The 22,825-nt window shown below is 42.4% G+C and overlaps 2 protein-coding genes across 5 annotated transcripts in view; one reads left to right on the top strand and one right to left on the bottom strand.

Moving 5' to 3' along the window:
- Nucleotides 1-667: 667 nt before the first annotated feature.
- c1h6orf120 (chromosome 1 C6orf120 homolog) lies at nt 668-5,838 on the top strand. The gene is made up of 3 exons (XM_063198716.1): nt 668-814; nt 2,251-4,525; nt 4,801-5,838. The coding sequence occupies exon 2, from the start codon at nt 2,337-2,339 to the stop codon at nt 2,988-2,990; it is 654 nt and encodes a 217-aa protein (XP_063054786.1). The 5' UTR covers nt 668-814; nt 2,251-2,336; the 3' UTR covers nt 2,991-4,525; nt 4,801-5,838.
- A 1,557-nt stretch (nt 5,839-7,395) lies between these two features.
- rbm20 (RNA binding motif protein 20) overlaps nt 7,396-22,825 on the bottom strand; it is an 84,692-nt gene continuing 69,262 nt past the window's right edge. For 3 of the 4 annotated variants that reach the window (XM_063198676.1, XM_063198703.1, XM_063198694.1), the window contains exons 6-14: nt 21,477-21,620; nt 20,900-21,031; nt 20,555-20,634; nt 19,664-20,336; nt 19,432-19,527; nt 18,477-19,116; nt 17,957-18,058; nt 17,502-17,623; nt 7,396-9,597 (exon numbers count right to left, since the gene is read on the bottom strand). In XM_063198676.1, coding sequence (XP_063054746.1) covers nt 9,529-9,597; nt 17,502-17,623; nt 17,957-18,058; nt 18,477-19,116; nt 19,432-19,527; nt 19,664-20,336; nt 20,555-20,634; nt 20,900-21,031; nt 21,477-21,620 — 2,058 coding nt within the window. In that variant the 3' untranslated portion in view covers nt 7,396-9,528. The remainder of the gene's footprint in view (nt 9,598-17,501; nt 17,624-17,956; nt 18,059-18,476; nt 19,117-19,431; nt 19,528-19,663; nt 20,337-20,554; nt 20,635-20,899; nt 21,032-21,476; nt 21,621-22,825) is intronic. The other variant, XM_063198685.1, reaches the window with a different exon arrangement.

The following is a 22,825-nucleotide window of genomic DNA, read 5'->3' as shown; positions in this document are numbered from 1 at the left end:
TGTACTTAAATGACCCAAGCTTAGTCCATTAATTCTGTTGTGTGTCTGTCTATTGTGCGAACAACAGTGACAATGGATTGGATAAATACTTTTTTTTTTACCACGGCAATGACAAAAGAACTCTAGGTTCATTTATCGTTAGACACATTCAACACTCAAATAATTTCAAAATGAAATAAAATAGAATAAATAAATAAAAAACCTTGAAGGCTAGCCTAATAGGTCTATGCCACTTTTTTTTAATCAAGGTGTTAGTTCGACGGCAATATAAAGGAAAGGAAAAGGCCTAGTAAATCTTTAAGAACCCCGGTAATTCAGGCAAGTTCAAGATATCATAGCCATTTAAACATATTAATAATAATTTTAAAAATAATCTCATGCAGATCTCTCAACCATGAAGGCTCCTCTCACTACTGAGCAGGCCAGAGGTGTAGTCTACGTAGAACGCAGGTATACGTAGTATAGCCACTTCAACATTTCAGTATACCCACTTAAAATTGATTGATCCATTATTTAGAAAAGGACAAATATACAGTATACCCTTCAAAAAGGTAGACTACACCGCTGGAGCAGGCCCCTGTCTAACACACACTGACTGAAAGGAAACACAGCACAGTGCATAAAAAGAAATTGTCCTAGCAGGCTGCAATGTATCCGCCTGTTCTACTGGGGGTGCTGTTGTTCTTTGATAACGAAGTGGTAGCAGCATTGCACTGACAGCAGCAGAGGGAGCAGCAATACGAAGAGAACACGAAATGCATTTTTCTCCTAAGTAACGAATGATATTTTGCGCTCCTTCAGACAATATGTTCGGGTGAGCTGACATTTCAAAGCGGTATTTAATGTAAAGCTAACTTCATTAATGCTAAGTATTGGAGCGGTAGGTGCCTGTGTGTTTTAACAGTGAAGAAACTTCTCCGTGTTAGCCTAACGTGCTAACCCGCTTTGCCTTGTCAAGACCAGCCAACTTGGCCCATGTTGTTGTTGCTAAGCTAACACTGTCAGTTGGTGTTTGCACCTGTTTTTGTGACACACGCAATGGCAATAGTAAATAATGAGATAAAAACAAAATAACAGTCATAACGGTTAAGTGAATATATAACAGGGAAGTTTACTATTAAACATTTGCCTTAAAATAGTTGTCACAAGCCAGCCCAACAGGTCTGTCAAGCCACTCTTGTATGACGTTTGAATTAATGTTGTTTCATACGATGTAATATAGACTAGTATGAAATGTTAATTATGACTTCACATTCTAGTTTGAACGCGATTGTTTCTCTTAAAGTCGGGGACGCATACACAAATATCCACAGGAACTACATGCGTGTTCTTGGCATGTAACCAACCCTCTTTGACTTTCTGTGCGTATGCGTAATAACCACATGCATCCTCCTTGTGACGCTGAAGGCAGGCAGGGCAGGGGGCTCGTGCTGCGAGTGCTGAATGCTTGACTGTCCAAAGTGAAAAGCTGCTGAAGTATATTTAGCCAGTTTATGTCACCCGTCAGCACGCTGGCCGCCCAAAGGGTGTCCTTTTACTATGTGTAGAGATATCTAACTGTAGATAACGTGAGAGGTAGCCTAGATATATCTCACCTGATTTAAATTCCTGCCAGCCTGGCAGACAGATTCGGACAAACCGAATCTGTGTTGTGGGCCTACTGTCCAGTCATGGAATATCATTGCATTTAGCTAACAATTAAAACATACAGTGTATCCTCGTCTCTTATTGTTTTTGTTTCTTTGGTTTGATTAAACACTACGCTCTAAAGGTTGCAGAATGCTGAGAAGTTTCTCAGTTCGGACATACCTGTATAGGCTACCTGTATAGGCTACCTGTGCAGGCGATTCGACAGACCACAGAGCTGAAGGTGTGTGTGTGTGTGTGTGTGTGTGTGTGTGTGTGTGTGTGTGTGTGTGTGTGTGTGTGTAGGGTCATGGAAATTCTGTGTTAGGGTCAGGGAAAGTCGTGGGAAAATCATGGAATGTTTCATCTCTCGTGGGCAGGACCGTATTAAGCCAATGTGGTGCCCCTGAGCAAATACCTCACACAGGTGCCCCCTATACAATACATATTACTAAAGCTTGTCTCATATTGTACCTCTAAACTGGTGTAAAATGGTTAGTTCCCTTGGATACTAAGCAGCTGGCCTTTATGGATAATTGGGCTATGACCTCGGAGTGGAAACCTGAATAGCAGCCATGTAAAACATCTAACAGCCATGTCCTTCTTTGCCTACTACTATTCAAGGCTGCCGTCGGACGGTAGAGGTGCGGTCGTCTCTCCAAGGTTGTGATCGCTGACGTTACCGGGGCGCAGGCGGGCTGCCTGACGGAATGGCTCCGTCACCACCACGGCGCTGCTGGGGGGGCGTCCTTGTGCTGCCACTGGTGGCGCTGCTGCTCCTGCTCCTGCCCCAGCAGGCCCGAGGCTTCCTGCCCTTCGGCGACGACGACGCCTCCGCGGCCCTGGCGGTGCCAAAGGAGTGGGTGCTGCTGCACGTGGTCCAGGGCCACATCGGCGCGGGCAACTACAGCTACCTGCGGCTGAACCACGACGGCCGCATCATCCTGCACATGCGCAGCCTGAAGGGCGACGCCGACCTGTACGTGTCGGACAAGACGCTGCGGCCCAGCTTCGACACCTACAAGCTGCAGTCGGCCACGTGCGGCCCGGACGTGGTGGTGGTGCCCGGCGAGTTCACCCGGCCCGTGGGCATCGGCATCTACGGGCACCCGTCGCACCAGGAGAGCGAGTTTGAGATGAAGGTGTTCTACGACCAGGCGGCCTTGGCAGACGACCCCTTCCAGAGGGACGCCTACCCCTCGGAGGAAGGGGGACAGTACCCTCACAGAGGAGGGGGAGGTGCAGGAGGAGGAGGAGGAGGGGGAGGAGGAGGTGGCGATGGGGACTATGAGGAAGAGGAGGAGTCCATCTTTTGGACCATCCTCATTGGGATTTTGAAGATCATACTTGAAATTTTGTTCTGAAGCACACACAGGAATGGCAGAACAGCAGAGAGCCAGGCAGGGGTGCTTGTGATGATGTGAGCGAGATTTGTGTTTTGTTTTTTTTGTCACTGACTGACGGCAAACCCGGAGGACATTTTTTGGGGGAAAAAAATAAACTTGCTGATGCCTCAAAGTGAAGTGATTTCTAAAAGCGCTATTTTCAAGCAAGTATTTTTTTGATCAGACAATTGTTTTTGTATGGATCATCGCAAAGTGAACAAGGGGGGTGGGTGTGGGTGCAAAAAAACAAGTCAAAAATCGGGAAGTGAGTTTATCTTTCTGTGGCTTGGCTATACACCTCTAGCTCACAAGTGTAACTTAAAGAGTAGGAGTACTGGCACACTTGTCACCTCGTTCACCGCACGCACACACGCACACACACACACACACACACACTGTAGTGAAAATGCTGCATAGAACTGTCTTGAAATCATGAAACCAACATGCTACTTGGATCTTTATTTTCACTGGATTTACTTCACATCACCATGTGGTAGTACATAGTGTACGTGACATTGTTTACTTAAACCATACATCGTCCACACCATGCTACTTACAATTGTAATTTTTTTTTATTGTTGGCAAAGCCGTTTTACTGCCCATTTTGTTCCATGGTGTTGTTCAGTTTATTCATGTGCGGGGGAAAAAAAATGAGAACCACTACCCTTTTTATAGTTTTGGGGGCTTTTAATTGCCTTTATTTGACAGGATAGTGAAGGTAATGACAGGAAGTGAATGGGCAGAGAGAGATGGGGAAGGGTCGGCAAAAGACCCGGGCCGGGAGAACCACTACCTTAAAGTCCTGCTCTGTGGCGGAAAAGACGGAGGCTGCAAGTCAGGGGTGAGTTTCTCAAAAGGGAAGTTGTTAGCCTGTTAGCAACTTCGGTAGTTGCCAATGGGAAAATGCATTGAAAGCAACGAAGTAGTTAATGTAGTAAGCAACTTTGGTTTCGAGAAACTCACCCCAGTCTATATCCTGCTGTCCTCTCCTGTGGCCTCCACCCTCGTGATAAGAAGCGCGACCTCATAGGGTAGGTGATTGCATCTTGCGAAAACCTTATTCATATCTGCACCTTTTTCCCGGCCTTAGGTCATTCACGTGAATAGAAATAGAACCCCCGCAGTACACTGTCACCTTTTTTTCTTTAACGAGTTTGCAGGTCTGCTTATTGAGAACAACTCCTGTCATTTTTCATTTGCAATCGGGTTGTTGAAGGGGGAAAGCCCCTTGGGGGCCTCCGCACATCGGCTCGGACAAAGTGCAGAACACTGCTCTGCCAAAGTTCAATTCCATTGTTTTCAGGAAAACCCCGCACACCGGCACCGATTATCCATGCTGTGGTGAAGTTGTGTGTGTTGGGGGGGAGACGACATGGCTGTTAGATGTTACATGGACATGGCTGTTATTAGATGTTACATGGCTGCTATTCAGGTTCCCCTGATCAGCTGATCTTAATTAGTATTCAAGACAGGTAGACCAGCTACTTATTGGAGTGACGTGCGGGTATACTAAGGTGCCGTTTCCACGTAGCTGGATATTTTTATATGTGGATATTTTTTTCTCCTGGTTGCATTGGTTTTGCATTGGTTTTGGCCTTCCGTTTCCACGTAACGGATATTTAAAATCCAGGTATAAAAAGCAGGAGAAAAAAAATATCCTGTTAAGGGGGCTTAAACCCATTTGTTACAATGGAGTATTTATTTTTATCCACATGTTGCGTTTACACCTAACCAGGAGAAAAAAATACCTTGCTAAAAAATATCCAGCTACGTGGAAACAGCACCTAAGAAGCTGGTAGTAAACCAGGTAAAGTTAACCTTGTGGTAGAGGTATATCATCTAATAAAAAGCCTGGAGTACTCATTTTCTTAACTAAATGATGTCAGTTACTAAGGCTGCACAATATATCGAAAATGTATTGAAATCGCAATATCAAGAGTGGCCATATGCATATCGCGAAAATTAGTTCATTATCAATATCGGTAAAATGATCTCTAGCTGTATGTCAACAAATTCGTGAGAAGCCCGCCACGACCAAAGCCATGCCCCCCAAACAGACCGACAAATTAGTGACGAGAAAAACACTCGGCTATATTTCTAGATATCGTTTTCGAGGTATTGCATGCTGTTAATCGAGTATCCTTTTTTTTTTCTGATATCGTGCAGCCCTGTCAGGTATTAGCAAGTTAACCACTTCCTGTAGGTTAACTAAGCCTGGTTTATCACTTGACCATGTTCTTAGTTTGACACCAGAGAGAGTTAAGAGAGAGAGGTTCCATTGACCCATTGTTTCCGGGTTCTATTATTGGGGGGGAAATCCCCCTTTAGGCAGACCTAGGCAGACCTGAGGACTGTTCTATTCAATGCTAGGAGCATTATGACACGCCCCTTTAGGCAGACCGGAACCTGGTCACGTTAGGTGCCCATAGAAACCTATTATGTTGGCATATCTCTATACTTAAAGAATCTCTGATGACCCCCCCCCCCCTGCGTTGGAAGGGAGGGGAACTGTGGCAGGGTTTTACTCTCTGGACCTGGAATTGACTCCTCTGCCCGTAGGAAAGGATGACAGGTAGCCTACTAGAATGACTTGTAGACCGGGAGGAGAGAATCACGTGCCAGTCAGTCGGGAGAACTAAACTTTTGTGCCTTTTCATCGCCCAACCATCAACACAACCACCAATCCTCCTACTACAACCTCCAACTCCACTCTCCCCAACCACACCACCCCTACCACTGGCCAAACACCTGGCTCACTCAATCACACAGTGTGTTTGTAAATTGTTTGTAAATATTTCCCAAATAAAGAGAACCACCTATGTTTGCAGTACTGTATTTGTGTGACTGATTATGATGCATGACCTTAGATTCAGTGTTTTCAGTTTTGTGTATTGTAATTGGATAGAATCTATACCGGTATTAATTGCATCACAATTTCAAATCAAAATCTTGTGTGAAATTGATGCATACATGAAAGTGGAAAGCGCAAGGAGACGTTTTTGCGCGCGCGCACACACACACACCCCATATTTATGAAGTTCTGGGGTGGAGATTGGAAAGTGTTTAATGGGAGACATACCTGTAGGCACCTAACAAAAAGCAAATAGATTCCTTAATAGGGAATCGTTGGATGGAGTAAAACGTGGAAAGAGAACTTTTACACACCCCTTTTTTATACTCAAGATAACTTTGATGTTTTTCTATTGCAGTTCAGGAAGTGGAGGGTGGAGACCCGTGTTGAATTCCAGAGAGGCAAAGCAGAGTCTTCATGTCTAGGGCATCTCAGAGTTAGGGTAAGTCAGTGCTTGAGAGATGACGGTTATGACTGTAAAAAGAGAAAATGGTTCTTCAGTTTGTCACTGTGTGGAAACCTGTGGTGACAAATTAGTTCTTGGAAGAACCCCCTGGGTTCTTAACAGAATTGTAAGAGGGTACCCCATGTTCCATAATTCAGTTTCTCAAAAAAAAACATTTGAGTTATTTGGTTCTCAAACAAACCTTGATGTAAACCTAAGGGTTCTTCCAAAAATGAATTTGATATCTATTTTATGGTGTTCGTAGAGCTTCACAGGTTACTCCATAGTGGCAAAGTAGGTTTTCTTTTATAGTACACGTATAGTGAATTTGTGAGATTGAGGCAGAACAGTGAAATAGTAATGTTCCTCATAATAGAATCATGTCAATGAACGGTTGTGTGCTCCATTGAATTCATCAGACTGTAGACCAGAGGGTAGGCAATTAGCGGCTGGGGGGCCAAAACAGGCCTACTATTTATGACATCTGGCCTTCGAGATTACCCTTTTTTAGATATTATTTTTTAAATATATCTTTTAATGAAACTGAAGAAAAAGAATAGAACAGCTTTTCCCCCAGTACAAAAGCACTGCCATGGCCCGCAATGCCATTGTCAGAAAAAAAATATTGGCCTGGGTCCAAACGTAGCCTCTTGCAGATGGGGTCATCAGTGGGCCTATTCACTATTTGCTGAAAATACTTATCATAACAACATTGCTATGACATTACAGAGAGCTTTAAGTAACATATTAAGACATAGCCATTACATTTTTTTGTGACAGTAGGGTTATAGCATAGGCTCTGCGTCTGCACTAAGGGATTAATTGCTAAACCTTGCTGTATACACTTGCTTTCTTGTGAGATGTTCCTGATCGACAGTAGGTAAGTAACGGTAAGTACATTTTGAAAATGAGTCTGGAGGAGTATCCAAAATACCAAGCTCCAAGAATACCATAACCAAAAAAAAACCCAAATATGAACACCAGAGGGCGCAATAACTCTACTGCGAAGCTCAACTGACGTTATGAGGGCATCCACTCCTCAACAGTACAGTGTACAGTAAAAGAAATACGACAAAAAAGTGAGCCGCTCGCAGAAATAAACGTTTATTCACTTGCTTCTAGAACAACAAATAGCAAAATTACCATCAAAACAAATTAAAGTCTTGTCACACCCACAACACAAAATATTCACAGTATATAAAACAACCTTCTGTCAGCAGCTAACCACTCTTCACACGAATGACCACAAAAATATATTTTTGTAGACTTAAAATTATTTATTTTAAAAAAATGCATGGTCCAGTTCAAGTGGCTCTGAAGTAAAACACACTTCCCAGATGGTGATACAAATTCTAATTGTTTTAATAATTAATATTAATTAATGTTATTAATTGGGATCAATAAATCAAGTATATTAACCACAAGGGCAGTAAAAACTTGAAGCTTAAGGCACATCCTTCACATGATATGAACATAGATCATTGCTGGTGTCATAGTCTCTGATCCTTTGAACTTTGTCTTAAAATTTACCTTGCAGGCTTTGGACGTTAAGTCTAGAGCCACGTCTAGAAGTCTCCTGAGGTGCTGATTGCACGTATCCAGATATTTTAAAATGCAGATATATTTTTGTCCATTTACATTTAAACTTGACGTGGATAAAAATTTGTTTTAAAAAATTGTGTTTTAGCCCCCTAAATGGGATATTTTTAAATCCAGATTTTTTAAAAATGCACTTCCTAAAACTATGTGTAAATGCGAGGCCAAAAGTAAGGTTTTTTCAAAAAATATCCATATACGTGTAAACAGCGTCTACAAGTCTAGAGGATTATGCATCTGTTTGAGTCTTTACTGTGTGCAGATCTTTTATTTTTTCATCTTCAACCTGATTAATTATGTTATTGGGATAACGCATCAAGTTTAATGCTGCAAAAAATTTTAATTAATTTTTATTTATTTTTTTAAAGATGTCAGGGATTTAGGGTGTTGCCTGGACACCCGATTCAAGCACTAGACAGTAAAGTAAATCCGCCCACAGAACAGGACAAAATAGGAAATGTCAGTCTATACATACCTTGCAAAAGTACAAAGCAAATTTCAAATGAAATATTTGCATCAAGATGTATTCACAAGTATTTAACAAAAGTATAGAGCTACCTGAGGATACTTTTGTTGTGTCTCTCTTAACGGCCACAATGAGACACAATAAATAACATTTAAAGCCTGGCTCTTGTGCACTTATGCCTCTTTTCCACTGCCGTTTTGCTGGTAGGCCTACAGCGCGACTCGGCCGCCACTTTTTGCTTTTCCAATAGGCACAACACAGCTCAATCGTAAAGCAAAAAGTGTCGGCCGAGTCGCACTGTTTCGAGCTGTAGGCCTACCAGAAAAGCGGCAGTGGAAAAGAGGCATTGGGTGTTTTAGGCAATTGTAGACATTCAGCTGGGCACTTAGAATCTGTATCATATATTTTATATAAATATACGGACATAAACTTTAATTTCTTCATACAAATAACTATTTATGTTTTTTTCCTGATATGGAAGAAATCTCAAATCAGTGCAGTTGTGGCCCTTGGAAGAAAATACAACATGGCATTGTGCAAGGCCACAGAAATTCTTAAAAGACCCCTCTTGGTTTTCCATAGATGCTCACACAAATATTTTCTGTAAAACAGTGTTATTTTGTGTTAAGCTGCTGTGCAGTAGTTTCATCTTGTACCGTTAAGTTCACTTCCATGCGTCCAAACCCTGGGTGCTGTTCGTCACTGTGAAAAGCAAAATGTTTTCCATGAAACATTGATTTTTGTGAGAGCTACTGTGCAGTACCGTAGTTTCAGTTCGTACAGTAAAGGTCACTTCCTAGCCTCCCAACTCTGGATGCTGTTTGTCACGGACGGTGAAACGCCTTGCCTCATCCACTTCACATCATCTCACACAGATGTGGGCGGATGATGCCTCTTGATGTCTCTCTCCTCTCCCCGTCCCTCATTCTCTCCGCCATATCGTTTTCTAACAACCACCTGCCGATGCTATTGATCATCCTGTCCGACCTGTGGCATGCCCTCTTATTCTTCATCATCGTCTTCGTCGTAGTCATCTTTGACTTCTGCTTGTGTCTTGTCCCGTCCGTCTTGACATTCCCTCCGCTCCGAAGCCGAATGAATGAATGCGTGCATCGCAGACATCATCCATCCCCGTGTCATTGCTTGGCTATCCGAGATGTCACTCCGAGCCACCGGGGCCCATGTGGCCGATAAATAGACTTCCCTCCGCCAGCTGAGACAAGTATTTCTGTTGATATGAAAAAGTGAAAGGGAAAAAAAAACATTAGAAAACTGCCGAGATAAAACTGGCTTAATTTTTTTCTCTCATTTCTCTCGAAAACATTTTTTTTTTTTTTGTGATTCACTGTTTTTTATTTATGAACAAATTCCCAAGCTGGGAAAATTATTTTTCAACATCTTGTTTTTAAAGTGTATTCAAAGGTGTTGGCAAACTGATCATGTCAAATGTAAATATAGTTCAGAACTTGACGATTAAATGTGTGCCCCATCCTTCTCCCATTACTGGCTTTGGATCTAATGTAATTAATTAAGGACACAACCTATAAAACTGTGGAATTGTGCAGTGAAATTAAATCTGCAAGTGTAGTTCACCAGGCTGCTCTTGTGAGTCAGGAAGACACACAGACACAGCTCAGGCGTGTTTGGCTTAGTGCAGTGGCTCCCAAACTTTTTCTGTGGGGACCTAAAAATGTTTTGTGACACCCCCAACCCCCCACCACCACACCCCCATATTCTTAGGCATTTTCTATCCATTAATACTGTTAGATTTTCCTATTAATAGTTTGTCTGCTATTGCTAGAAATTCACAGGGAAAGCAAACCTCTATTAACCATACGAGTACATACTGTTACTAATCAATTTATGGCATTGTGTTAGCTCTTAACCTATGGATTCCTCGTCTACGACCCCCCCAGCAGTATTTCTGTGAACCCCCCCCCATGGGTCCCGAGTCCCGACCCCCAATTTGGGAACCACTTGCTTAGTGGTACTAGGGGTGTGCAATATATAAAGATTTAAGATATATCGAGAAGGAGAAACATCTCGAAGTAGATTTTGGCATATCAAATGTATTGAGATAAGTGATAAGATTTTAAAATTCTGAGATTGCCAGAAGCAAATGTTCTTCCTCCGCACTGATCTTGCACCAGAGCGTGCTTATGCCTTCCGTCTGTGGCTCGGTTACCATAGCAATAATAGAAATACCAGAAGAGAATGCTCCAATTCCACTATGCCGTTACTTTGATTTGTCAAATTTCTCGAAGCATATATATAAATGCCAGCGTGTAGTTTTTTGTCTCTTTTAGGGGGAATTGAAAATTTCAAAAGATATTGTATATCGAGGTACAGAAAAAATATATAGAGATATTTTTTTCCTCCATATCGCCCAGCCCTAAGTGGTACATGTACCCCAACCAGGAGAGGCGGTGAGGCTTTGCAAACTACTAAGGAACAAGCTGTTCCCCCAGCCACCACCACACTCCTGTCACCCTCCGCTCCTCCTCTTATGAGTTTGACGGACAGCACAGCTGTATTTGGAATTTGCCTACTTTTTTTCACGAATGCCCCTCTCTCTCCTGCCCCCTCCTCTGCCCCCCTGGGAATGCGATCTGTCAAACGTCAAAGTATCGTCTGCTCCCCCGTGGATCTCAGCTGTGGGGGTACGCGGTGGCGCAGAACCCCCTGTTGCCTTGTTCGTTTGCGAGATGGACACTAATGAGAAACCCACACCCCGGCTAAGACGCGTGGAGGCGGTAGTGGTAGCAGTAGCGGCGGCACAAGTTTGCCCCAATGACTTTGTCATTAATACCTCCAAAGCCAAAAGAGCAACAACATGACTCTCGGCTGCATACCTTTTGCCTGCGTTAGCCTACATGGGCATGACAACACACCTGACAATGGGAAAACAGGCACTTGAACAGAAAACCTTTCTGATAAAACGAAGCACTGCCCAGAAGGTGGTAAACATTTTTTAGCATGTTTTTCACGTTAGTAGGCTAATTTAATATTAATTAATTGAAGCTTATTAGCGACATCCTTTGCATAACCTGAACATAGAACATGATTGCTGGAGTCCTTGCATCTGCATCATTGCGCTTTGCCTTACCATTGACCGCACATGCTTTGCTTTTAAGTCTAGAACCATTAGAAATCTTCTAGAAGTCCAGAAGATTGGACAATTGCTTGAGGGTTTGGTAACACTTAACTTTACGGATAGCTAATAAGGTGGTAATTTCATGTTAATTTCATAGTTATTTCATAGTTATTTCAGGGTAATAACTGTTTGTTTTTAGTAACAACAGCAAAATAACCATACAGTTTCCAGTGCATTGTGGTGACACCCTGATGACTCGCAGCACGATGACACTTTGTTCACACACACACACACACACACACACACACACACACACACACACACACACACACACACACACACACACACACACACACACACACACACACACACACACACACACACACACACTCACAGACACACACACACACACACACAATGCACTGGAAACTGTATGGTTATTTTGCTGTTGTTACTAAAAACAGTTATTATCCTGAAATAACTATGAAATGAACATGAAATTACCACCTTATTAGCGATCCGTAAAGTGAAGTGTTACCGAGGGTTTGCTGTGTGCAGACCTGTTTTCGTCTTCAGCCTTGCTGTCATGCACGCATCCATTAACCTCTGTCACCTCTTGCACTAATGCCCATCCTTCACCGCTAACAGTCCACTTCCGATCACCACAGTCGGGAGAAACGAGTAAAGGATTAAGTATCTGCTTGTGAAGTATTGTAAGGTGCCCTTTGAAATGATTCCCCATCCTCAGTCTATGAGATTACAGGTGAAAGTGGTGAATTTTTACCTTGGTTTGTTCCAGTTATGGTAAATCAGGGAAATTGTTCATTCTGTAGGGCAGTGTTTCCCAACCTTCTTTGTCTTGCTCTATGTCTCTTTCCATATCCTAAGGTTTCTACATTTTTTCAAGTACCTCAGTGCAGTGTGCTCACGTACCCCTTGTGGTACACATACCCTGGTTTGGAAACACTGCTGTAGTCAAAGAGAATTGGCAGGGAATATTCAGTCAGGGGACCGGATAAGGAAACGTATTAAAAAGGTTGCTGATTCACAGTAAGGTCTGGTGACCTTTGAAATTAACTCAATCTCAATATATTCTTTGTGTGAAAAGTTTTTTTTTTTGTTAAATTAATGTAATTTCAGTTCAGTCTGTTCATCATACGGACTCAGGGTATTTGGTTAATTTTGAGAGGAAAATTATGGTAGGGAATTTTAAAAGCATGCAGTTGTCTTTAAATTAATTCCTATGGCCCAACGGTAGGGCACTCGTCTACTATGCGGCCAACCCGGGTTTGATTCCGGCCTGGGTCCTTTGCCCACCCTTCCCTGTCTCTCTCTTACGAACGTTTCCTGTCTCTCTCTCAAACTGTCCTGTCACCAATAAAGTCTAAAAGACCAAAAAAATATCTTTATGATAATAATAATAACTAGAAGCACTCAGAGAGCGCAGACCTCCGCCAAGCAGTGTTAATTATGACAGGAATTTTTAATTTAGTTTTAGTTTTAGTCTCTTGACGAAAATGTAATTTTAGTTTTAGTCACAATTTAGTCATCTAAATCATTTTTGTTTTAGTCTAGTTTTAGTCGACTAAAATTCATACAATTTTAGTCGACGAAATCTAAATTAATTTTAGTCGACTAAAAGAGCCTATTACATTATTTCCTCTTGTCTACACTTCTCTATAAAATTGTCAAACTAAAATACCATTTGGGGAAATCAATGATTAAAATAACATATTGTAGGCTAATAAGAAAATATTGTAAAAAACTGCCAGAGCGTCTTATAAGCCAGTGCGTCCAATGTGTAAAACAATCAAGGCCGCGACACTCATCAATCTCTGTCGATATTTTAGAACGACTTCGGGGGAAAACGGGACTGCACGTTATGAAAAAATAGCCTACTTGTGGGTATACCAGTAATCAAGAGCGTCGCAGGGTACAGTAGGTGCATGCAGGCGTTACAATGGCACGGCACCTGTTGGAAGACGTCTCTCTCTCTCTCTCTCTCTCTCTCTCTCTCTCTCTCTCTCTCTCTCTCTCTCTCTCGTGCGCGTATTGCAAGCTGTTGCATATTATTTGCTTGATGCAAAGTTGTGATGGCACGTGACACGCGCTCTCGTTGACATGGTTGTGTCCATGGTTGCATGCATTCGCAAGACATTATTGCAATAACTCATTTGAAAGCGTGGAAGGGTCGTTCACTTCCTATTTCAGTGTCCTTGACTGAAACAAGTCGCAAAACTCCACACTTCCGAATCCTTTGCGATCGGCACTAAAGTGATTCTTATCAGAAGGCTTTTGCCTACGCATAGACCCTTAAATTAGCCTACAAACATTAGCGAACATTGAAAAAAGATCAAACAACGACCGTCGGGTAGCAGGTTCATGAAAGCGCAGGGAGTAGAGAAGTTCCACAAAAATGCAGAGAAAGATGTTTGCTACTGTGCGACAGCACCACCACCTATTTCATGACTGCTTAAACTTCTTCGTCATGGATAAATGGGCAACAATATTTTTTCCAGCCAGGATTGCACTGAAAAGGAGGCTACTGCTGTTAAAAAAGGGTCACGGCCACTGCCTGTCACTGTGCCTGCTGCGTGTGTGTGTGAGGGAGGGGAGGAGGGAGGAGACGCGAAGCAGATGAGGGTCGCGCTTTGCGAAATAGCAGGCAATTCTTTTCCAATGTTTCAGTGACATATTAACAAAAATGCTTCCTATTGGTTTTCGTCTCGGGTGGTATTGTAGTCACATTTTTATTTTTTTGACGAAAATATTAATCAATATCGTCATATTTTTCGTACAAACGCATGCTGTTTTTTTCGTCATCGTTGTATTGTCGTCAGGGGAAAAACAATCATTACGAATATTTATGACGAAAATATTTCGTCACGAAATTAACACTGCCGCCAAGGAAGCTGCTTACACCTTAAAGGGGCATTCCACCGGTGGCGACATGAATATGTATTGAAAGTGGGTCATATACAGTCCCAGGAAAAAGTTTGTACACCCTTTCAAATTTCTTACATTTCTGTCAAAATTGATCATAAAACATGGTCTGATCTTCCCAGAAATCTCAAGAAGGAACAATCAGAGTCTGCTTTAATTAATTCCACCCAAACATTTACATGTTATCATATTTTTATTGGTCATAAGGCCATAACATTCACAGGAGAGCAGGGCATAAGTAAGTACACCCTTGCATTAAGTAGGTTTTAACCCTCAGTTAGTTGCAATATCATCAACCAGACTTGTCCTGTAGTTGCAGATCAGATTAACAAAACAATCTCTTTGTATCTTGTCTCCCTCTTCTTTAGAGAACTGCCTCTCGTCAGCAAGGTTTGTGGGATGTCTGGAGTGCATAGCTTTCTTGACTTCATGCCATATAATCTTAATTGTTTTTTGACAGGGCTTTGACTGGGCTATTTCAGAATGTGTATTTCATTATTATGAAGCCATTCTAAAGTCAATTTGCTTCTAAAGTATGGGTTGTTGTCACATTTCAGGACCCATACTCTTGTGTGCTTCAACTGTGTGACAGACTTCCTCACGTTTTTTCTGTAAAATATCACAATAAACTTGAGTTCATTGTTCCACTGATAATAGGAAACTGTCAAGGGGCTGAGGCAGCAAGGTAGCCGCATATAATGATGCTCCCGCCACCATACTCAGAAGAGGAGATGTAACCAAGAATCGCTGAAAATGGGATTCATCTAAAATTAATCGGGTTTCTGTCCAAAGAAATATTGCTGCACCTTTGAGGTTTGCGAAAAAGCATTTATATGCTTCATAGAATTACTGCAAAATATTCTGTAGACCAACGTTGAAACCAAAGTTGAATTGTTCAGGGGAACACACAATGTCATGTTTGGAGGAGAACTGGAGAACCGCACCTTCACCAAAACATCATCTCCACCTTTGAGTATGGTGGCGGGAGCATCATTATATGCGGCTACCTTGCTGCCTCAGGCCTTTTTCAGTTTGCTATTATCAGTGGAACAATGGACTCAGAAGTTTATCGAGATATTTTACAGAAAAAAGTGAGGTAGTCTGTCACACAGTTGAAGCACACAAGAGGATGGGTGCTGAAATGTGACAACAACCCATACTTTAGAAGCAAATCGACTTTAGAATGGCTTCATAATAATGAAATACACATTCTGGAATAGCCCAGTCAAAACCCTGACAACCCTGACAAAAAACAATTGAGATTATATGGCACGAAGTCAAGAAAGCTATGCACTCCAGACATCCCACAAACCTTGCTGACGAGAGGCAGTTTTCTAAAGAAGAGGGAGACCAGATACATCCAGATTGTTTTGTTAATCTCATCTGCAACTACAGGAAACATCTGGTTGAGGTTATTGCGACTAATTTAGGGTTAAAACCTATTGAATGCAAGGGTGTACTTACTTATGCCTTGCTGTCCTGTGAATGTTTACATCTTATGACCAATGAAAATATGAAAACTTGTAAATGTTTGGGTTGAATTAGTTAAAGCAGACTCTGGTTGTTCCTTCTTGTGATTTCCGGGAAGATCAGACCATGTTTTATGACCAATTTTGACAGAAAGGTAAGAAATTTCAAAAGGTGTACAAGCTTTTTCCTGGGACTGTATGTAGTAGAATAGTAGCATAAATTTCTAATTTGGTGCCTTCTTGGCCGAGAAAAGCCAGAAAATGACTTTTTAGTGCTTGTGGATTTGTGACAACAATCCCCATAATGCATCGCAATTCTCAAGTTCCACAGGCCACACCCAGGTGCCAGTGACTTACTGGAGCCTCAATGCCAGTGATTTCAAAAGCACTGGCATACTGATCTGTGATAGGTCTGTTAGCACATTAGGTCCAACCCCCTATGGGTGGGGTTGAAAGGGTGGGAAAAAGGCTTGTAGTCTCAACAGAAATCCACCTCTCTTACACTTCCTCCTACAATGATGCAAAATAACGATTTTTACATAATTGTAGGAGGAAGTGTTACAGGTAAGAGGTGAATACAGATTTCTCCTTTCTCAGGGGGAATTGAGAGAGTGTTGCACGGCCATTCAAAAGTATGACTGGGTGTCTAGCAATGGAAAGCCTAATGCAAATGGGTGGAGTGTCCCTTTAAGTCTTTCTGCCTTCTTTTTGTGGAGTCCCCACAATTCAATTTCTGGTCACTAGGGGCGTCTAGATATATAAGCCAGCAATGGTGAATAATCTTTTTAAAAGTCCTGGTTCCGGTTCGTGATCCGGATCACCACCAGAATTTAATCACTTGTTCATTGGGCCATTACTAACAACTCCATAAAGTTTTGTCCAAATCAGTTGATTCGTTTTTGAGTTATCCTGTTAACAGAATCTTTTAAAAAGTCCTGGTTCCGGGTCCTGATCCAGATCACCACCAGAATTTAATCACTTGTTCTTTGGGTCATTATCAACAAATTCACAAAGTTTCCTTGGCGGAGGTAATAATTCCTACACCTACTTATTAGCCTACAGTTTTGCTTGAATCCCAGATAGTTTGTCAAGGTTATGGAAATCATTCTCTCTTTTTTTTTGCTCATCCCACTTTGAGTCTAATTGAATAATTTGAACGTGTTCTCAACCACTTCAGCGCTCTCTGTCCTCCGGGATGGCAGAGGAGAGCCAACCTACAGGGTCACAACTCATCGGGTATTTTGGACTTATTACTTAATGCCACAGATAGTCTACCTTGTCACCATGCCCAGCTAATGTTCTATATCGGTCCGGACATGTTGCCATTATTGTAATGAATTAATCTGGCACCGACGAGAGAAACCCAAATCGCTCTGCTGCTCAGGACTTTCCCCTCGACAGAACAAGCACTTTTAGTTTCATTAGTTGAAGTGTAGTGCAAGGTAAAGCAGGTTTTGAGTTTTGAGTTAACAATCACTTCCAATATTCTGTGTTGTAAACACTGTATAAACTTGACTGTGGAAGTGGAATGGACGGTTGCCAAGTCCTGTGTAATAGCAAGCTACTTCTAAAAGATTTAGCAAAAAGGGTATACTCAAACCATCAATGAAAGTACAGCAAACTCACCTGAAGATTTCTGTAATGGACAGTGCTTCTGCAGTGGGTTGTCTTGGCCACTTCCTCACTGCTGTAGAAGAGCCCACACAATTTACAGTAGAAGGCCGCTCTTGGCACAATAAACTCAACACCTAGAATATAACAAACACCAAAAGACCAAATATTAAAAATTGACATCAAAAAGTTGACATCACGTTTCTTTTTGTCCTGGCAATTTGTTTGAGAAAAGGGAAAACTTACATGTTCAGGAAAGGGACCTGAACGTATTCATTATTCATATATTTATGTAGAAAACATTCTACGCATGCTACATATAATACACATTGCAAGTCGAGACATATCGAACACACACCAGCACACACATGCTGTTCACAGACCAAACTGTGTGAATTTTAATGTGAATGTTTAATGTCAAGTTTAAATTATATATTTTCATCTATCAATGTTGCCTTTGTTAAGCTTACCCAGTGGTATGGTGTGCTCATTTATTGCTTTGTCTTGTTCCCGAGATTGCGAGGGGCTTTCAGCATCTATCCGAAGTGGTGAATGGCCATGTATCGAATTGTCTGAGAAATTAAATTTGTAAACACACTCAAATATAGAGACTATTTGGACAGTTTCAAAATGTTTATGCATTGCTAAAATGAACTACCATGCCATCCCATAACTAAAACATAATAAAAGCTTAATTGTACTATCACCCAATGACCACCCCTTTTCATTAAGCACATATGTTGAGTTTAGAAGTTACTTAGCATCTTTTATCATAAATTACCAGTGACCAACACTCATCTCTACCTCTGATGCGCATCACATAAACTAGTAGACCATTAATGAAATGGAAAAGAAAAAGAGTTGAGTTACAACTTAGTTAGCATATATTCCGATGCTATTTTGTACTATTTAGTAAGAATATGATGTACAATTACTCTCTACTGTAGTACCCTGCTGTCTAACCAATGACCAGTCAAATATAGCACTGACCTTTCCTGCCGTGGCACAGGCCATCCTCCTTTGTCGGCGTGTCCTTGTTGTGTTCACTCTCTGCCGTAGTCACACGCTCTGACCCGTCTGTGTCACTGTCCTTGTCCCGGTTTGCCTCAGATATGGTCTTAGCAGCGTCACTTTCCCCATGGTGATTTGGAAGGCAGTCTGCTGCTACTGCTGCTACTGCTGCTGCTGGCTTTGAAGCATCAGTGTTAGTCCTGTCTGACGCAGGACAAGTCTCCTCTAAGGCAGACTTAAATTCCTGAGTGGGGAAGTTGTCCAAGTCTGAGCACTGAGGCTCCGATGGACCTTTATCCTCCTGGGATTCCTTATCCTTATTAGAAGAAGAAATGGCAACAACAACAACGGTATCCTCTAGGTCTTCCCGAGGAGGAGACTCCTGTTTTTCCTTTTTTTCCTGGCATTCCTGTTTCTCCACTTCGGTCAACACGGCCGTTTTGGGATCAGCTTTGATCTCCTCAGTCACCTCTTTGATTTCTTCCTGCAGTTCCAGGATGTCCGGCTCAATGATGGAGTCCTCTTCCTCCCCAACCTCGTCCACCGTCACCAACTCCTCCATGTTTTTCGGGTACCAGAACTCTCCTTCAGTGTCCTCTCCACTCTCCCAGTCTTCCGCCTAAATGGAAACAAAGTAATGTCAAATCGTTTTTATTTGTATAGCACATTTAAACACTGCACAGTTGACCCCAAAGTGCCCCAAAGTTGACCCCAAAGACATAATAAAAAAGAGAAATATAAAGAAAACAGTTTGGAGTTAAAAAAAAACACGGCCCTGTATTGTCTTGGTTAGTAAATCAAAAGGTCAGTAGAAATTTGATCCTCACATACATTATGACATACAGTAACTCTATAACAATATTGTGCATTTTGTTAAAGTTAAGTAAATTACAACTAATGCAAACTATGCCCTTACTAATGAAGCGGCTCTTACCACACTCTCTTTGTCCTGGTCAGCTTCTGTCGCATCCGTATTCTTTCCCACACTGTGAGGAGAGACTGACCTCTCCTTTGAGGAATCTTCTTGCCCCTGCAAGAGAGTAAAGCTCATTAGCAATATTGTCTTTAAAAAAAAGATAATAACCACATGCTATGTAAGAACACTAATCATTTCTCATTACCAAAAACTCAGAGGCAAAATGTGTAGTAGGCGTGTTATTGCATACATTGCGTACATTGTTGTTGGCATCCTTGTCGTCCTTTTCTGCCGGCGACCTTCTGCTGTGCTTCTTGCTTCTCCCCCTTCCTGGTGACCCCTGCCGCCTGTCCTCTGGGCTTCTGGGAGGTTCCTCAGATATTTCAGATTCCGAGTGTCGGGGTCTGTGGTAGTCCGACGGCTCCCGCCGCTTCGGCTTTGGTTCGTGTCGCGGGTAAGGCAGTCTGGGCGGCTTGTCTGGTTTGTAATTGTGCTCCTTCTTGTAGAAGTTATCCATATCCCTGTAAGAGGAGAACGCAGGGCCCTGCGGGCTCCCACGGCCGTACCAGTCCCGCCCTCCCCGCTCCTCCATTGTCCTGGGACTGATACGGTCCCCGGGTTTCAGGTAGCCTTTTCTGCGGTCAGGCAGGCGTCCGTTGGGCCTGTCGTCCTCACCGTTCCTCCAAAGCTCCTCTTCCCGTTCCCGTTCCCGTTCCCGTTCCCGGTCGTCATCCCGACGTGGATGAGGTGTCCAGTCCCAGGAGGGTCGGCGAGGGCCCATGCCGTTACTCCACTCCGGCCTGCAAGGCGGCCCTCCCTGTGGACTGTGAGTGGAGCTGCATGATGTGAAGCTTGGGCTGTGTGAACGTGGACTGAGGGAACCTCGAATCGGGCTGCGGGACCTTGGTCGCTCTGGCACATACCTGAGGAGGCACTCAGGGTCAGAGATATTGTTGTTTGTATTGTTTGAAAATGTTAAGTTACTCATAATGGTGCATTTGGAGTAAGACAGTCTTGCATTCTTTCTTTCCACTAGTTTCCACTATGTTGGCACATGCTTTTTTACTTATGCACAGACAGAAGCATTGCTCTGTCTCCTTTGGCCAAATATTTCTGTCATCACACCATGCAACAAGCATACCGGTCCAGCTCTTGCATCTCCTCTCTCTCCCTCTGCGAGTGAATATCGTGAATGATGGAATCAACATCCTTCCCGGGTTTCTATACAGGAGAGATACAAGCAACACATAATTTAGAGAACTGTAATTCTTTGTGGCACAATAGGCCCACATTGAAACATTTTAAAATTACCTTGAGTTGTAATTCTTAATAATAAAAAAGGTCCACATAGAAACATTTTCAAATTACATTGAGTTGTAATTCTTTGTAACAAAAAGGCCAACATAGAAACATTTTCAAATTACCTTGTTGTAATTCTTTGTAATGCAAAAAAGGCCAACATACAGTAGGAACATTTTCAAATTACCTTGAGTTGCAATTCTTTGTAGCGCTTTGACATCCGAATCAGGAGCTTCTGGTTGTTGATTGTGGCAGGTTGCAGCTGGTAATACTGGACCATGGCCTGAGCTGCCTCAACGTATGCCATTTCCAGGAAGGCCTGCCAAGAGAGAACACTTTTTACAAGACTACAAAAGACTGGCCAGGGTTTCGGCTTACGCTTGGGGCTATAATGTGAATGAGGCGAACGTGATGGTCCATCTGCCCAGTCCTCACAAAACCTCTAAAATCATCACCGAGTATCACTTTTCATTGCATTTGGTCTTATCAAATAGACATCTGCTTGCGGGAGGTAGACGTTTATGATTAAGACAGATTTTTAAAAAAAATTGTAGACTCGTAATGTAGATCAATTCCAAGACGAGCAGAATCTAATACTTCAAAATGTTGGTACATAAATGGGCTATGAACATCACGTCCAAATTATTTTACTCACTCAGTGCATAGGGTGTGGGTTACATTGATCTGCTGCCCATGTAGTGTTACATATTAGCGCTGAACCAGTGATTTTTAGCTTCATTTTGGTGTTACTTTACTTCACAAACCTGATGGGTGGAACGCATGAGAATGTAATTGGTGACTTTTCCAAATGGGAGGCCCAGGTTGATGACGTCATTCTCTGTGCAGCTTCCCTCAGGTAGGTTGCAGATGTGGACGACGCGACCAGGGAAAGGTTTTCTCTGGGGGAACTGAGAGCAAGAGAGCACCACATGCAAGTCAGTTGGTAGTTCGCGCCAAACAATAATATTCCTGAAGATGCCAACATTCACCCAAACCTGTCACGTGCTCCTATAACTGCACATACAAACATAACATGCATAACATAACAAAAACAGGTGGGGGGGTCTTGTCATTGGTGATAATGACGGTTTACACACGAGGATTTGGAAGCATGACATTTGAACATGCCTGGCTCCATGCCCCCCTTTTGTCTCTAATCCTTTTGGATTGCTAAGTATAGCCAGCCATTGCAATGGCTGTTGACCCCCTTGCAACTATGAAAACCTATACTCTCCCTAGAAAAATAGCAGCCAGCCGTGGAAGGTATGCAGAATCGTTTCATAATCTCCCTACAAGGTTTTTTTTTTAAATGACGCAAATATAGAATATCAAGTGCAGCACCTAAATTTGTTATATAGTTGATGCTTAGTTAGATCGCTCTCTAATGCAAATATAGGCTACAACATGTAAGTTAGTAGCCTCCTGATATTGTCAAGCAGCTATTATCTAAATTGAATATGCTCTTTAAAAATACTTGATCTTGAGCTTTTTTTCTCCAACAAAGTCAGATTCTTTCCTATTTCGGCACTGTTCCGATAGGACATTCGTTGTAGGGACTTAAGGCCGCCCACGATAGAATCTATGCTTGTGATATACAGTATAGCTAGATATCTTTGATGTAGCCCTTAGGGTGGAGCAGAATTAATCACTAGTCGAGAAAAAAAATCTCGCTGACACCCAATCGAACTGCTAGGCGCTTCTGAGCTTCTGTTTGGTTTGGTTTTGGCACCATACCCAGCTTTAATGGGCTCAGATGTTGAGGTGATAATTCTATCAGCGGTGGGTGTCCAGGGTTGACCTCTCTAGTCCCTTCATGAAACTGTACAAGAGATGGTCGGTCTAGTGTAGGCAGCCCAATAAACAGGTCCAGAAATAGAACTTAACAGGCTGTTTATGTCTTTGAATTCAAACACCCACACACAGGGTTTCTGTGATTCTGTGGATTTCCCAAATGCATAATTATGGAGAGTTCAACTGTAAAATGATTGTTTTGGAAGAAAGAGTTTTGGAAAATAAACCTTGAATGACCTGAACTGTTGTTATCAGAGGGCCCAGACAATATAGTCACCTGACATGTGGGGGGCTGTGTAATGGTTAGGGAGTTGGACGGTAG

The sequence above is a fragment of the Engraulis encrasicolus genome, chromosome 1 (assembly GCF_034702125.1).
Source record: "Engraulis encrasicolus isolate BLACKSEA-1 chromosome 1, IST_EnEncr_1.0, whole genome shotgun sequence".
Lineage (NCBI taxonomy): Eukaryota > Metazoa > Chordata > Actinopteri > Clupeiformes > Engraulidae > Engraulis > Engraulis encrasicolus.
This window is presented reverse-complemented; position numbering and strand designations above follow the sequence as displayed.

What these genes read in the sequence shown, in the direction of transcription:
- c1h6orf120 (XM_063198716.1), top strand. Translation starts at nt 2,337, where the DNA reads ATGGCTCCGTCACCACCACGGCGCTGCTGGGGGGGCGTCCTTGTGCTG.